At 50.3% G+C, this 13,613-nt stretch overlaps 1 protein-coding gene across 1 annotated transcript in view; it reads right to left on the bottom strand.

The window, feature by feature from the left end:
* PTGFRN (prostaglandin F2 receptor inhibitor) overlaps positions 1 to 11,917 on the bottom strand; it is an 84,391-nt gene extending 72,474 nt beyond the window's left edge. Inside the window, exon 1 of the mRNA XM_069602026.1 lies at positions 10,795 to 11,917. Coding sequence (XP_069458127.1) covers positions 10,795 to 10,843 — 49 coding nt within the window. The 5' untranslated portion in view covers positions 10,844 to 11,917. The remainder of the gene's footprint in view (positions 1 to 10,794) is intronic.
* Positions 11,918 to 13,613: the final 1,696 nt, after the last annotated feature.

Genomic DNA, 13,613 nt, shown 5'->3' with positions numbered 1-13,613 from the left:
CGAGGACCCAGGGCTGGACCAAACAGCCCATCTGGCCCACAGCAAGGGTCAGCGTGAACTCAAAGAATTCTGGAGATGAACCGAGGCCTTGCAATCACCTAGCCCAGCCTCTTACTTTACAGAAGCTGAGAGCTATTCATCAACTTGTTCAAGGTCACAAAACCAGTGAGTAGAAGATCAAGGGCCAGAATCCCAGCCTCCTGTTTTAAAAGACGAGGACACAAATGTTGTCACATCTTAACTGCATCAATTCCTTTCTGTGTTTTCAAATATGTGTTTGACTGAGTATCTGGACTAAGACAGAGAGGGGGAACAGTGCGCCGCGATGATGAGCCCAGACCCTGGAGCCAGGCTGTCTGGGCTTGAACCACAGCAGCTCACCCACTTACTGTGTGACTCTGAGTAAGTTACTTCACCTCTCTGTGACTCAGTTTTCTCTTCTATCAAATGGAGGTCATCATAGTTCCTACCCCATCGGGTTATATACCCACCCCGTTGGGTTAAAAGACCCTGATACTGGGAAAGATTTGAGAGCAGGAGGAGAAGGGGGGGCAACAGAGGATAAGATGGTTGGATGGCATTATCAACTCAATGGACATGAGCCTGAGCAAACAACAGGAGACAGTGGAGGACAGGGAAGCCTGGCGTGCTACATTCCATGGGGTCAAAAAGAGTCAGACATGGCTGAGCGACTTAACAATAATGGGTTATGAGGCCTACTGAAGAAGTTAATGAATGGAAAATATAGTGCCTGGCACAAAATAAGGGCTATATAAACGGCAGGAAGAAATTTTTTTTTTTTTAATTTTGTATTGGAGTAGAGCCGATTAATGGGCTTCCCTAGTAGCTCAGGTGGCAAAGAATCCACCTGCAATGCGGGAGACCTGGGTTCAATCCCTGGGTCGGGAAGATCCCCTGGAGGAGGGCATGGCAACCCACTCCAGGATTCTTGCCTGGAGAATCCCCATGGACAGAGGAGCCTGGCGGGCTAAGTCCATGGGGTCACAAAGGTTAGGACTAAGCAACTAAGCACAGCACAGCACAGAGCCGATTACCAATGTTGTAATAGTTTCAGGTGGACAGCAAAGGGACTCAGCCATATATATACATGTAAGGAAGGAATTTCTTGAGGAGGAATAACCCTCATCCTAATGTTGGTTCCTCCCCAGCACACCTGCTCCCAACGCCCATTCATCTTCCTCATAGGTTAAGCCTTTGTCCCTACAATACTTGGGACTAATGCTTCTAAAACCTCACACCTTTGTCTCTTAATCCATTCAGCCCAACCCAATCAGATGTTAGAGATAAACTGGCCAAAATGATGTGAGAAGTGAAGACTTTGGCTACTACCCACGAGGCCTACTGCCCCTCAGATTTGCATTTCTGAGACCCTGAACTCAGAAGTTACCTCTTCCAACCCTCACCTCCTACCTTCCTGGCCCACTCATGCCCTTGGACCTCAGAATCTCCTTTTTTTTACCATCTTGTCCCCCAGGCCCTCAAACCTTCTGTGATTCACCAGGCCTTCCAGCCTGTCAGCTGCCAGTCCCACCTGGACCCCTTGGCCAATTGTCTCTGTGATGCTATCAGGACTTTTTATGAATTCCTGCACCCTCCTCTCATGGAGAGATCACACCATGTCCCTGTCTTGCTCCTCAGCTGCTGAACCTGGTAGAGAAGGTCAGGAGACCAGGCTAAGTGCCTCCACTACAGACCTTCTTTCATGGCTAACTGACCACCTCCTTCATTCCCATACTCAGAGCCCACCCCATCCCATACTCCCATACACCCATACTCCCCCTTGTGGTCTGATGCTCTGACCACGGCCTTTGCCCCAGAGTTCACCAGGGATGTCCAGACCACCAAATAGCCCATGTGTCAAGCAATCTTCCAGATAAGGCTATCTCAAAATTTAGAGAATCTGAATCCCTCTAAATCCCTCATTTGAATCCCTTAGGGATATGGTTAAACCACAGACTCAAATTCAGCAGACTGGACCAGGTCCTGAGATTTTTCTCAGGAGCTGTTGACACTCTTGGTCCCCAGACCCCACTTTGAGTAGTAAAGTTCTAGGGATTAATATGTTCTTGTTGTCGTTTTGGTCCCTAAGTTGTGTCTGATTCTTTTGCAGTGGACTGTAGCCCTCCAGGCTCCTCTCTCCATGGGATTCTCCAGGCAAGAATACTGGAGTGGGCTGCCATTTTCTTTTCCAGGGGATCTTTCCCACCCAGGGATCGAACCCACATCTCCTGCGTTGGCATGCAGATTCTTTACCATCTGAGCCACCAGGGAAGCCCAAGGATTTACATACATGAAGTTTAACATGTATATTTTCCTAGACATATTATTTTGTCTTCAAGACAAACCTGCAAGAGAGGTATTAGTGCCTTTTTACACGTGTAGAAAATGAGGTTCAGAAACCACTGCTGGAGGGCAGGATTCAAATGGAAGGCTGATTCCAAAGCCTGAGTCCTGTTTTTTTTTTTTCCTCTCCCTAAGTGACTTTGAAGAGCAGAAGTAGCTTAGAAGCACACATGTAATGCATTTATTTGTAATACAAATTATTGAAATCTTAGCTGATGAAGATGGGAGAAAGATGCATTGTAAAACTAACCCCAAATCCCCATGCTGGACATTCCAACTAAAAGCTGAAGGCCTCAAAGCAGCTGTCAGAGAGGTTAATTCCACCAGTCAGCGTGGACGAGGACACCCAGTGGGACACGAGACAAACTTTTACAAATGTACACAGAGAATGGAAGGGGACATATAGTGACCTCTAGCTTACACGTCTGGGGACTCTGCGGCCGCTCTCAGGGCTAAGCAGGCTGAAAGCATTGCAGAAACTAGGCGCCCCACACCTTGCGGCTCCCGCCCCGTCCCCACCACCTCCTCATTTCCAGACTCTCCACACACTCCAAAGCTAAGGCTTCTCTATCTCTCTGGTTTCCTGCAGCACTTGAGCACTCTGTCCGTGTATATGTTGTGCAGTGCTCAATCGCTTACGCATGTCCAACTCTTTGTGACCCTATGGACTGTAGCCTTCCAGGCTCCTCTGTCCATGGGGATTCTCCAGGCAAGAATACTGGAGTGGGTTGCCATGCCCTCCTCCAGGGGATCCTCCTGATCCAGTGACTGAACCCAGGTCTCCCTCCCGCATTGCAGGCAGATTCTTTACCAGCTGAGCTACCAGGGAAGCCCATATACATATATATATTTTATTTACTTGTGGCTGTGCTGGGTCTTCATTGCTGCATGGGCTTTCTCTAGTTGCAGTGAGCGGGGGGTGTGGGGGTGGGGGGCTACTCTTCGTTGCAAAGCGCAGCCTTCTCATTGTGGCGGCTTCTCTTGTTACAGAGCATGGGTTCTGGGGTACGTGGGCGTCAGCAGTTTTCCTTCCCGGACTCTAGAGCACAGGCTCCACAGTTGTGGCACGTGGGCTTAGCTGCTCCACGGCATGTGGGATCTTCCCAGATCAGGGAATGAACCCGTGACTCCCCCGCTGGCAGGCAATTCTTTACCACTGAGCCACTGGGAAGCCCACTGACCATTTGTCCTTTAACAAATCTACAGCACCCACCTCTGCTTGGCTTCTGACAGTGATCTCCTGGTTCTCCTCCCTGGGACTACTCCTTCGAGAACTCCCCCTCCCATTTCCTGTCCCCTTGCTACAGGTATTCCCATGAACTCGCCCTTGACCCTTGCCTCTATTATCCAGTGCAGGTGGTGCTGCACTTTCTGGGGACACCACCAGCCACGCATTGAGTCCATCCTGTCCCACCCTTGGAGGGCAGAGCTGAGCTGGCTCTGTCCGATGCAGCATTCCCAGAGCTGAGAACAATGCTTGGCCTGGAACTGGAGGTACTCTCTCAATATTCGCTAAATAAACCAATGAGTGACATGCCATGTCACTTAGCTTCTCATCTTCCACCTTGAAAGTACTCATCCCAAGGCCAGGCTGGGGCTCAGGGGCTGCAAGGCTCTCCCCCAGGTAAGAGGGAGAACAGCCAACCTCATCTGATCATAGCACATACAGGAAACGGTACTGGCTCTACGGCTGTCAGGGTAGACAGGGCTTCTGGTTTCGAGGCAGCTCTGACCTGTGAGCTCCAGGGGCTGAGGGTGTTAGTATCATGATACACCTACAACCCACTTGAAGCTTCCCATGTGGGTCCCTTAGCATGACCCACAAGCAGGGAAGTTTGGTCCAGTCTAACCCTAAGTAACAACAAGGAAGAACCATTATAAGGATGTTCTTGGCTCAGTATCACTTTTTAAAAATTATTATTTCTGGCTGTGCTGGATCTTCGTTGCAGCTTGTGAGCTACTCTCTAGTTGTGATGCTTCTGCTTCTCATCACGTAGGCTTCTCTTGTTGCGGAACACGGACTTCAGCAATTGTGGCCCCTAGAAGACAGTCTTAGTAGTGGTGGCACACGGACCCAGTTGCTCCGCAGCATGTAGAATCTTCCTGGACCAGGGATGGACTCATCTCTCCTGCATTGGCAGGCGGATTCTCAACCAGTGGACCACCAGGGAAGTCCTGCTGTCACTTTTAAGGTCTGAGAAGTAACCCATCTGTCTGCATTGCTGCCTCTATTTCATTAGGATTCCAAGGTAGCACTCATTCTGAAAAGTCTCCTGAACCCTTATGTACAATGCTGTTCTTCACAGTTCTAAGGCAAATTCATCCTAGACAAGAGCAACTCTAAGCCAAACACTGTTTCTCCAAGGCCCTGCAACATCCTGAGAGATGTCAATGCCTTCACATTCAGCCACTTATAATAGTGCAAAGCAGGATGCAGTTGAGGTCCCAGAACATCATATTTAAACTTGAATCCAGCTGCTTAGCGACCGCATAAGCCAGTATGAACACACTGTGAGTGTTGGGGGGAAATCAACACTTCGAAGAACACAAATCTGCCCACAGTGCCAGTATCTCTAGATCCTGGAAATTACACTGTTGGTCCATGAGAGTGTTAGCTACTGGGTCTAATTCTGTTGCTTCACAAAGACTACAGTTGGTATGGAGGAAAATATTCCAAGATCTAAAAAGCACTGGGTGTGCCAACTACAGCACTTTGCCTTTTCCAGAAGATAAATTATGACGAATTTTCTGCCAGTTCAAGTTATTTTCCCAAAGCAGAGCGTCAAATGGCCTTGCTACCCTGCCTTTAAGGAACCAAGGCAATTAAACCAAACAGCTATGAACTGCCCTGACAGCTTTCCCCAACTTCATGTGATAAAGTGAGACACAGACGCGCACTGACAGATAAGCACACACCTTCTTCAACTGTGAGACACAGCGCCAGTGTGGAAATGTACATTGAGTCTATGGGGTAGGAATCAACTCGGCAGCTCGGCACAGCAACAAAGTAGCCCTATACATGCCGACTAGCCAGACTGCCTTGTAAGGAATGATTGCCGATGACTAGAATTCCTATTCGGCAGGCTAATAAGAATAATTATAGCCAGGGCAGGCATTCATCAGCTTGGCAGATACAGGAATTCTGTTAACAAGGCTAAAATGAGAGCTGAGGACTCTCTGAAGGCCACAGCACTTCAAAGACCGTGGAGCTGGACTGATTGACTCGGGTTCCTCCCACCAGCCTTCCTCCTCCAGGGCTTTCTGGAGGAAGCCGTAGTTTGGTCCGTGTCCTCAGAGCAGGGTGGCGATGCCTTAGGGATTACAAAGCTGCCACATCTCTCAGGTGCATCCTGACACGGCCCCTCCCTTCAGGAATCCTGCCTGAGCTGCACTCACCCCAGACCTTCCTCTTCGTAACTGTACTTTTGCTTTCAAACCACTTGCATCCTTTTTCACTTAAACTAATCTTGCAGGGTACACAGCCTAAGATGATGGCGTACCTCAGTCAATCCTAGCTCAGCAGAGACCAAATTTGGGTCCTGCAGTCAAATCCTGGCTCAACCATGGATCAGCTGTAGGAATCCAGACAAGTTATTTAACTTTTCTGGCTGGCAGTTTCCTCATCTGAAACATGGAGAAAATAGCAGTACCTTTCTCAAACTGTTGTCAAGAGAATTCAATAGTCTGATGCTTGGTATGCATGTTATAAGTAGCAGCTATTATTACTCTGTGCCTGTTCTGAGTGGAACTCTGTGCAGAAGCTATGAAAAAAGCCCAAACAGGGCTTCCCTGATGGCTCACTGGTAAAGAATCCACCTACCAACGCAGGAGACACACGTTTGATCCTTGACCTAGGAGGATCCCACATGCCACAGAGCAACTAAGCTCGTGCGCCACTACTATTGAGACTGTGCTCAATAGCCCTAACTACCGATCCCATGTGCCCTACAGCCCAGGCTCCACAAGAGAAGCCACCGTACTGAGCAGCCTGTACATCACAACCAGGAGTAGCCTGCCCACTCGCCACAGCTAGAGAAAGCACTCCTACAGCAACAAAGAGCCAGCACAGCCATAAAAAATAAAATTATATATATATAAATCAAACACAATATTTAGTATATGGATACATGTACATTATATATGAGTGGCTATGCCTGGGCAGCGGGAGGGTGGGCACGTTCATCCTTTTACCTCATATTCTTTATAAGTGACACCGAGACAGCCAGCTGTCCCCCAGATCTGTTCTTCTCGTCTTCCACGGTGGTCAGCACACTGCTACCAGCTTCCTCTGCATTTCCCAGCCTCCCTGGCAGCTAGTGTGGCCTGGATCAAATCCTCTGCCATGAAGTGTATGCAGAAGTGGTAGGAGCCACTTCTGAGCTTAGCCCAGGAAGCCTCTAGATAGCCCCCTCCATGCTCTTTTCCCTTTGTGCTACGCGCTCAGTCACTCATTGTGTCTGACTCTCTGCAACCCTATGGACTGCAGCCTGACAGGGTCCTCTGTCCAGGGGATTTTCCAGACAAGAATACTGGAGTGGGTTGCCATTTCCTACTCCGGGGGATCTTCCTGACCCAGGGATCAAACCTGCATCTCCAGTGTCTCCCACATTGGCAGGCGGATTCTTTACCACCGAGCCACCTGGGAAGCCCCCTATTTACGGGGCTGGAAAGGGGATGATGACAACCCAGGTGAACTTAGAAACTACAGGCTGAAGACAGCAAAACCACCATCAGCCTGGGAGCTCAGAATGCCCATGTGAAACAGCAGTCCCACCCAACCATTTCACTGGAAACACCTCCAACCCACTCCCCGGCCCCCCAGGAATGGCTAGGAAAGACACTTCTGTTGTTCGAACCGCTGCGCTTTCAGTCTATTTTGTGAGAACAATTCAGCCTACCCAATAGAATAATACAGTACCCATCTATGAAATTTGGATTTTAAAACAGATGCAATGTTTTTGTTGTTTAGAAACTATTTTGATGGGTTTGCAACTTTTTTAAAAAAGATGCACACGAAGAGAGAGAGTATCTTAATCCCTCTCCACAGTCTTCATACCTCCCACTCTCTAATTCACGCTGCACACTAGGACTGACCTCCTCAAACACATCACTATGCTGTCTCAATCTCACACTGCGAATCTGCAATGGCAGACCATAACCCACAGATGAAATGATATATACATGCCTTCATCCAGGCAGCCAGGATTTACCAAACACCTGCTCTGTGCTGGACACCCAGTATGAGCAATACTACAGTGAACAATACCAACCTGGTCCCTGCCTCATGGGATATAATCAGAGTGGGGATTTAGAGCAGGAAAAATCATCCACAGGGAGATAAATAAGTACTCTGATGGGAGAAGCACAGTTGTGCAGCAGCACCCACAAGGCCAACAAGCCCATCCAAATGGCAAGGACCTCAGCACTGCAGGAACAGCTTTGAGAATCCAACCCAGACCCACGTTTCCAATTTGCCCTCCTAGTGTATCCTCTGCCCTCCTCGTTTCATGGTACTTCCATGCCCTTTCTGAATGAACCATGTCCTTCCACTTATCCACGCTGGATGCCTTTCCCCGGAGCCTGGAAGCCTCTCCCATCTTTTCTCTCAAAATACTAATTATCCTCAAGGCTCAGCTCAAATGTCACCTCTTCAGCAAAATCAACCTCAATCCCAAGTCAAAATTAATCATCCTCTTCCTTGCTTCCTACCAGCACCTGGTTTCTATGTCAGGTATGTCATTCTGGCTTGCAGTTAGCTTTTATTATTGACTGTCTGCCCACCCCAACTGACCACTCAGTGAGACGCTATGTCTTGGTCATTTGTCTGGGACACTCTTATTGCCACAGTGGGGATTCAAGAAATGCTGTATATACAGATGGATGAGACATAGGCCATGGAAGTGAAAACCTGAAGCTGAGTGTGTTCTGCTGTGATCATGATAGGTAGACTCATTTAGAGAAGCTTTACGGAGGAAGCAGTTTTAAGGGGGAAAGGAAATAGGTAAGAGGGAAGAAGAAGGAGACACTTTCCCAGGTCATGAGAAATGGAAAGACCAGAAGGTCTACATACATTCAATGTAAAGGGTAGCAAACAAGTTCCTTAGAATGAGAAAGGCCCTACTCAGAGAGAAGTAGCAAGGAAGAGAATACAAGGGGCAGAACATCCTCAGAAGAAAATCATAAGGGATCATGGAATTAAGGTGCACCTCCAAAAACAATCCGAAGGGAGGCTGGTAGGAAAAGTCAAACAGGAAGATGTCAGATCTGTGTAGGGAGCTGTCAGAACTGGGGCTAGGACAGTAGCTTTAGATAAGGATGAACAGAAGATGCTGGAGTCTGCACCATGGGAAAAGTGACAGAGCGAATGTGGAGGTCAAAGAGAGGGACAGTAAGATTATGCCCAGGTTGCAATACAAGAGGAAAGATGATCTAGCTTATCAACATACTGGGTGGCAGGAATCAGTACAGCGTAGAGTATCACAGGGAGGGCATCTGGGAGGTCAAACTGAAGCCACACCAAGTGAGATTCGGTATGGCAGAGTTATTACATAAACATGAAGTTCAGTAACTGTTAGGGGACAAGGCATTCACTGGTGACACCAGAGACATTCCCGATGCATAGGTGACATGAGACGTCCAGCCAGGCAGGGTGCACTGGTATACCTCAAAGCTACCCCAAGCCGGGCTTTCCCCACTTCTGTTTTTGCTTTCGTTAGTCTCTCTTTGCCCTTTCTCTCTTTTCCTCTTACCATAGTTACTCAAAGACATTCTTTTCAAATTTCTACCTGGCCGCACCCACTTAACTAGTGCAAGGGTTGTGAATCACACAACTCTAGGGAGGGCCATTCACACAGGCAGAACGTGACAGCAGCTCCTAGAGTTGTTCCTAGAGTTGAGCAGTGTACAATCAGTGCAACCAGGGGCCGCGGCCCTGCCTGACCCAGACACATCAGCCAATTACGTAAAGGGTGTGGACTATCACCAGCAGTGTGCACCAGAGGGAAAACCTACAAGGGTCCCAGAGTGAAAGGAAGAGAATAAAAGCACTAAGATCTGAGAGCACAGAACAGATGCCACAAAATCAAGTGAAAGACGTGCAAGCTTTCTGCACCTGGTGGCATCTAAAGCAATGTGGTGGCTGGGTGAGCTCTCTTAGGGAGGCAGTTCCAGAAAACCCCTCAGAGGGGAAGGAAGAAAACACAGTAGCAGCTAGGAAGGCTGGCCCCCACCAGCGGCAGGAGTCACAGGGGTGGGGACAGTGAGAGACCCGATGCCAGGCTGGGAGTGGCAATGGAAGGCCTCCACTGGGACCCTCTGGCCGTAAGTGCAGTGTAGTCACTTAGCCTGTGTGCAGCTGGGGCCTGGCTAGGATAGACACCACACACTGTGTGGCTTTATAAAAGATTCAGTTCTGCCATCTCCAGGGGTGAGGAAGAAAATCCCCGCGCAGGTCACAGGATTCCTTCTGTTCTGGTTGACGCTGACTAAAGGCTTCAAGTACAGCTTTTAAGAGTCAGCCTCCCTGATCCACGGTGGGCACTTATTAAGCAGATGATTTCTGTGGCTGATAACCACTTGGTTATACTAATATAACCACATTATACGAGGTGAAGATGGTGTCTGTGACTATGGAAGATGGGGGCGGGGTGGGGGGCAAACACCAAAGATTCCTTGGGTTGGGTGGAGGAAGCTGGGTCAAATGATCAGGAGGCACCGAGGTTTAGAGAGTGTGCAAGACAGGGGACATCAAGGGAGAAAAGTAACAGGTAGGAAAAGTTGAAGAAGCCAAGGCACCCAGGTCTTTGTGTGCAAATATGCAGCGAGGCAGCTTCTACAACCGCTGAAGGAGAAGACTGAGGCAGAAAAGCTAGTTACAGCTAACACCACGGAGGGCCCCGCACACCCATTCTGACTGTAGCGCTCGGGGCCACCCGGTGACCTTCGGAGAAGGAAGTTGGTGGATCCTCTCGCTTCCCTGGAAAGGCAGCTGGGCGCGGGGTAGGGTGTGCGGAGCGCGGTTCTGCCGCTCTCGGCCATGGCGGGGCAGATGAAAGCCGCAGATTTCCGCTCGCAAGCCCGGGACTAGGGCCGGGACCGCAGGCACCTTCCGGGCCGGGAGTTCAAGGTGAGCCGGCAGCTGGCGACTAACAGGTAGGGAGGGCCGGGGGAAGCCGGCCGCGGGCCACTCCCCCCCTGCACATGGGGGCGAGGCTCGGCCTACAGGACGGCGACTCGCACCCCGCGCCCGGCTCCGGGCGGCCCCGCGCCCTCTCCCCAGCCGGGCCCTGCCTCCCGCGGACCCCGGCCAGGTCTCCCGGGAGCGGCCCCGGCCCCGTTGGCGCTCCAGGCCGCGCGCGGCAGCCGCGCCCCGCCAGTCCCCCCGCGCCCGGCCGAGCCCCCTGCGCCTCACCGGGCCCCGCGCGCACTCACCCAGCGACAGGAGCGCCAGCAGCAGCGGCCTCGGCGCCAGGCGCCCCATGCTCGCCGGGCGGGAGCGACTCTCCCCCTCCTCCTCCTTCCCCGCCGCCTCTCCTCCTCCTCCTCCTCCAGCTCCGGCTGCTCCAGAGTCAGCGCTCCTCCGCCTGGGCCGCGCGCCTGCTCCGCTCTCCTCGCGAGCCGAGAAATCCCAGCGCTGGGGCCGACGTGCGCCCCTCGCTCCGCTCGGCTCACGCCCGCCTCTGCCCGCCTCCTCCAGCCGGCCGGGCACCGGGAGCCGGGCGCCAAGGCCGCCCCGCCGAGCCAAGCTTGCAGCCCCGACCGCTTCCCGAAAGCAGGAGGGAAGAACCGCAGCACCCGCCCGCCCGCGCCTCCCAACCGGCGCTTTGCCAGCAACAAACACAAACTTTCCCAAGCCCCTCCCCGCTCCAGGTAACGGAGGCAGCGCTGGGACCACCCGCTTAAAGGGGAGGAGGCGTCGGAGCCCACCCAGCTCTCCCCCCTCGGGGCCCCCGCCCCGCCACAAACTTTCCTCCGACCTTTAAAAGTTGGCCTTGGAAAGACTCGTTTGAAAATCCCATCGCTTGAGCGCCATTCCTAGCCACCCCGCGTCCCACCACTCTGGAGTCCCCACGTGGGCCTCCGGGTCCCTCTGCTAACTCCCCGCACGGTCACCGACTCGTCCCGAACGAAGCACCCACCAACCAGCCGCTAGGACTTGGCTAAATATTATCCAGATAGGACTGAAAGAGATGAAAGGACTTAAACGCCGGGGATGCCAGCCTCCAAGGTGCAGAGGCGTGAAGTGTTTGGGTGCCTTGCCCGAAGATTCACAGCGAAGTGTCAAGACCAAAACCCAGATCTCACAGGCTCTGCTCACTGCCCTGTGGTTGGGTAGGCCTCGCCTCCCGTCGCCCACCTCCTTCCTTCCTTCTCCCGGGTGCCTATGGCACTGATTAACACTTACCACAAATAGACCCATGGTGGGGGGGTGCGGACGCTCAGAACCCAAGTGTATTAATAGCTTCAGTACTTCACATGGAATGTACTCTTTAAACTTTTTATTTATTGCTTTAAGTGGACAGAACTGGTTGCCAATAAAGATTCTTTTCTTCCCCTACAATGGGGCTTTGTGCTTTTAATTTGAATACAAAAGACCCAGTATTAGGGAGAAATTTTTAGTGTTCATTGTTTAAAACTTCTCAAGGATAATTCAAACACAGCACTGGTGTCCCCCACCCCAACCCCCCAGTGCCACAGCCTCTCATTAATAAATGCAAAACAAAGCACAGATGTTAGTGGGGAACTGCCCCAACTAGGGAGAGGAACTTTGCTTTTGCCTCAGTACATCATTATTTCCACTAACAAGTGTCTCTTATTTCCACTAACAAAAGTGCCTTTAGCCAGGTATGAACCCATCTGCAAGAGACTTAAAAACTTGTCCCTGATGGGCCAATAATGTGAGTGTACTTAATGCCATTGGACTATAGACTTTAAAAACAGTTAAAATGGTAGATTCTGTGTTATATATGGGACTTTCTAGTTGCTCAGTGGTAAAGAATTTGCCTTCCAATGTAGGAGATTCCAGTTAAATCCCTAAGTTGGGAAATCCCCTGAAAAAGGAAATGGCAATCCACTCCAGTATTCTTGCCTGGAGAATCCCATGGACAGAGGAGCCTGGCAGGCTACAGTCCATAGGGTCGCAAAGAGTCAGATAATACTTAGCAACTAAACAACAACAAAAGGTTATATATATTTTAACATGCTAAAAAATTTTTTTTTTAATTTATTTTTGTCACAAGCCTTTCTTCATGCTATTCACCCACCCAGCAGTTCCTTTGCATTTCCCATCCCATGGAATCCTCTAGAATTTCTCTGGGAAGTCTTTCAATTTAATTCAATCAGCCTTAAATGCAAGCCTCATGTTAGGCCTTGAGAGATGCTGAAGCTACAGAGAAGAGTAAGACCTGACCCCTCCAGAAGCTCAAATCTTTCCCTTTCTTAACTACCCACAGTGCTTTAACATCTGAAGCACACATTCTGGCACTTGGTCACATTCAGTTTAGCCCATGCTATGCACTGAATGTACTGTGTCCCCCAACCAAACTCATATTGAAGCCCTAATCTCCAAAGGTATTTGGAGGTGGGGACTTCAGGGCGTAATTAAGTCCAGAGGATGGAGCCCTCATGCATGGGATTAGTGCCCTTATAAGTAGAGACGTGAGAGGCATTATGCCTACATCTATGCTGTGTGAGGGTATGGCAAGGAGGCATTTGTCTGCAAACCAGGAGAGGGCCCTCACCAGGTACTGAATGGGCCAGCATCTTGATCTTAGACTTCACAGCCTCCAGAAGTGGGAGACATAACTGTCTGTTGTTTAAGCCACCCAGTTCATGATATTTGTTATATCAGCTCAAGCTGACAGCAAACACGGTGCTCCCATCTCTGTCTAATAGTGGGAGAAAGAGACTGTCATGTGCTCGTTTTATGTCTCACATCACTGTAGAGTCGATGTTTGCTAAAAACTTTTGTTTAACAAAGTGCAAGTCAGGAAGTGTGCTGTCACATGGTAGGTCTTCAGTAAATATTTGTGGAGTAAACTAATGCCACTTACTGGGCTCGAGCCTGGGGAAACAGAGGTAAATAAAACCGTTCCTGCCCTTGAGGTGTGTACAGTCTGTGCATCCTGACTCAGTACGTGTGACAGCACTGCCAGATGCAGTTGTCAGTCCTGAGGAAGCTTGTTCAAAAAAGCTCAGTGGGGATGACTGTGAACCGAGTCTTGAACGACCAGCAGGTCTCTAACTGTGAG

Source organism: Ovis canadensis, chromosome 1 (assembly GCF_042477335.2).
Source record: "Ovis canadensis isolate MfBH-ARS-UI-01 breed Bighorn chromosome 1, ARS-UI_OviCan_v2, whole genome shotgun sequence".
NCBI lineage: Eukaryota > Metazoa > Chordata > Mammalia > Artiodactyla > Bovidae > Ovis > Ovis canadensis.
Note: the sequence above shows the minus strand (reverse complement) of the source record. Positions and strands in the feature narration are given on the sequence as shown.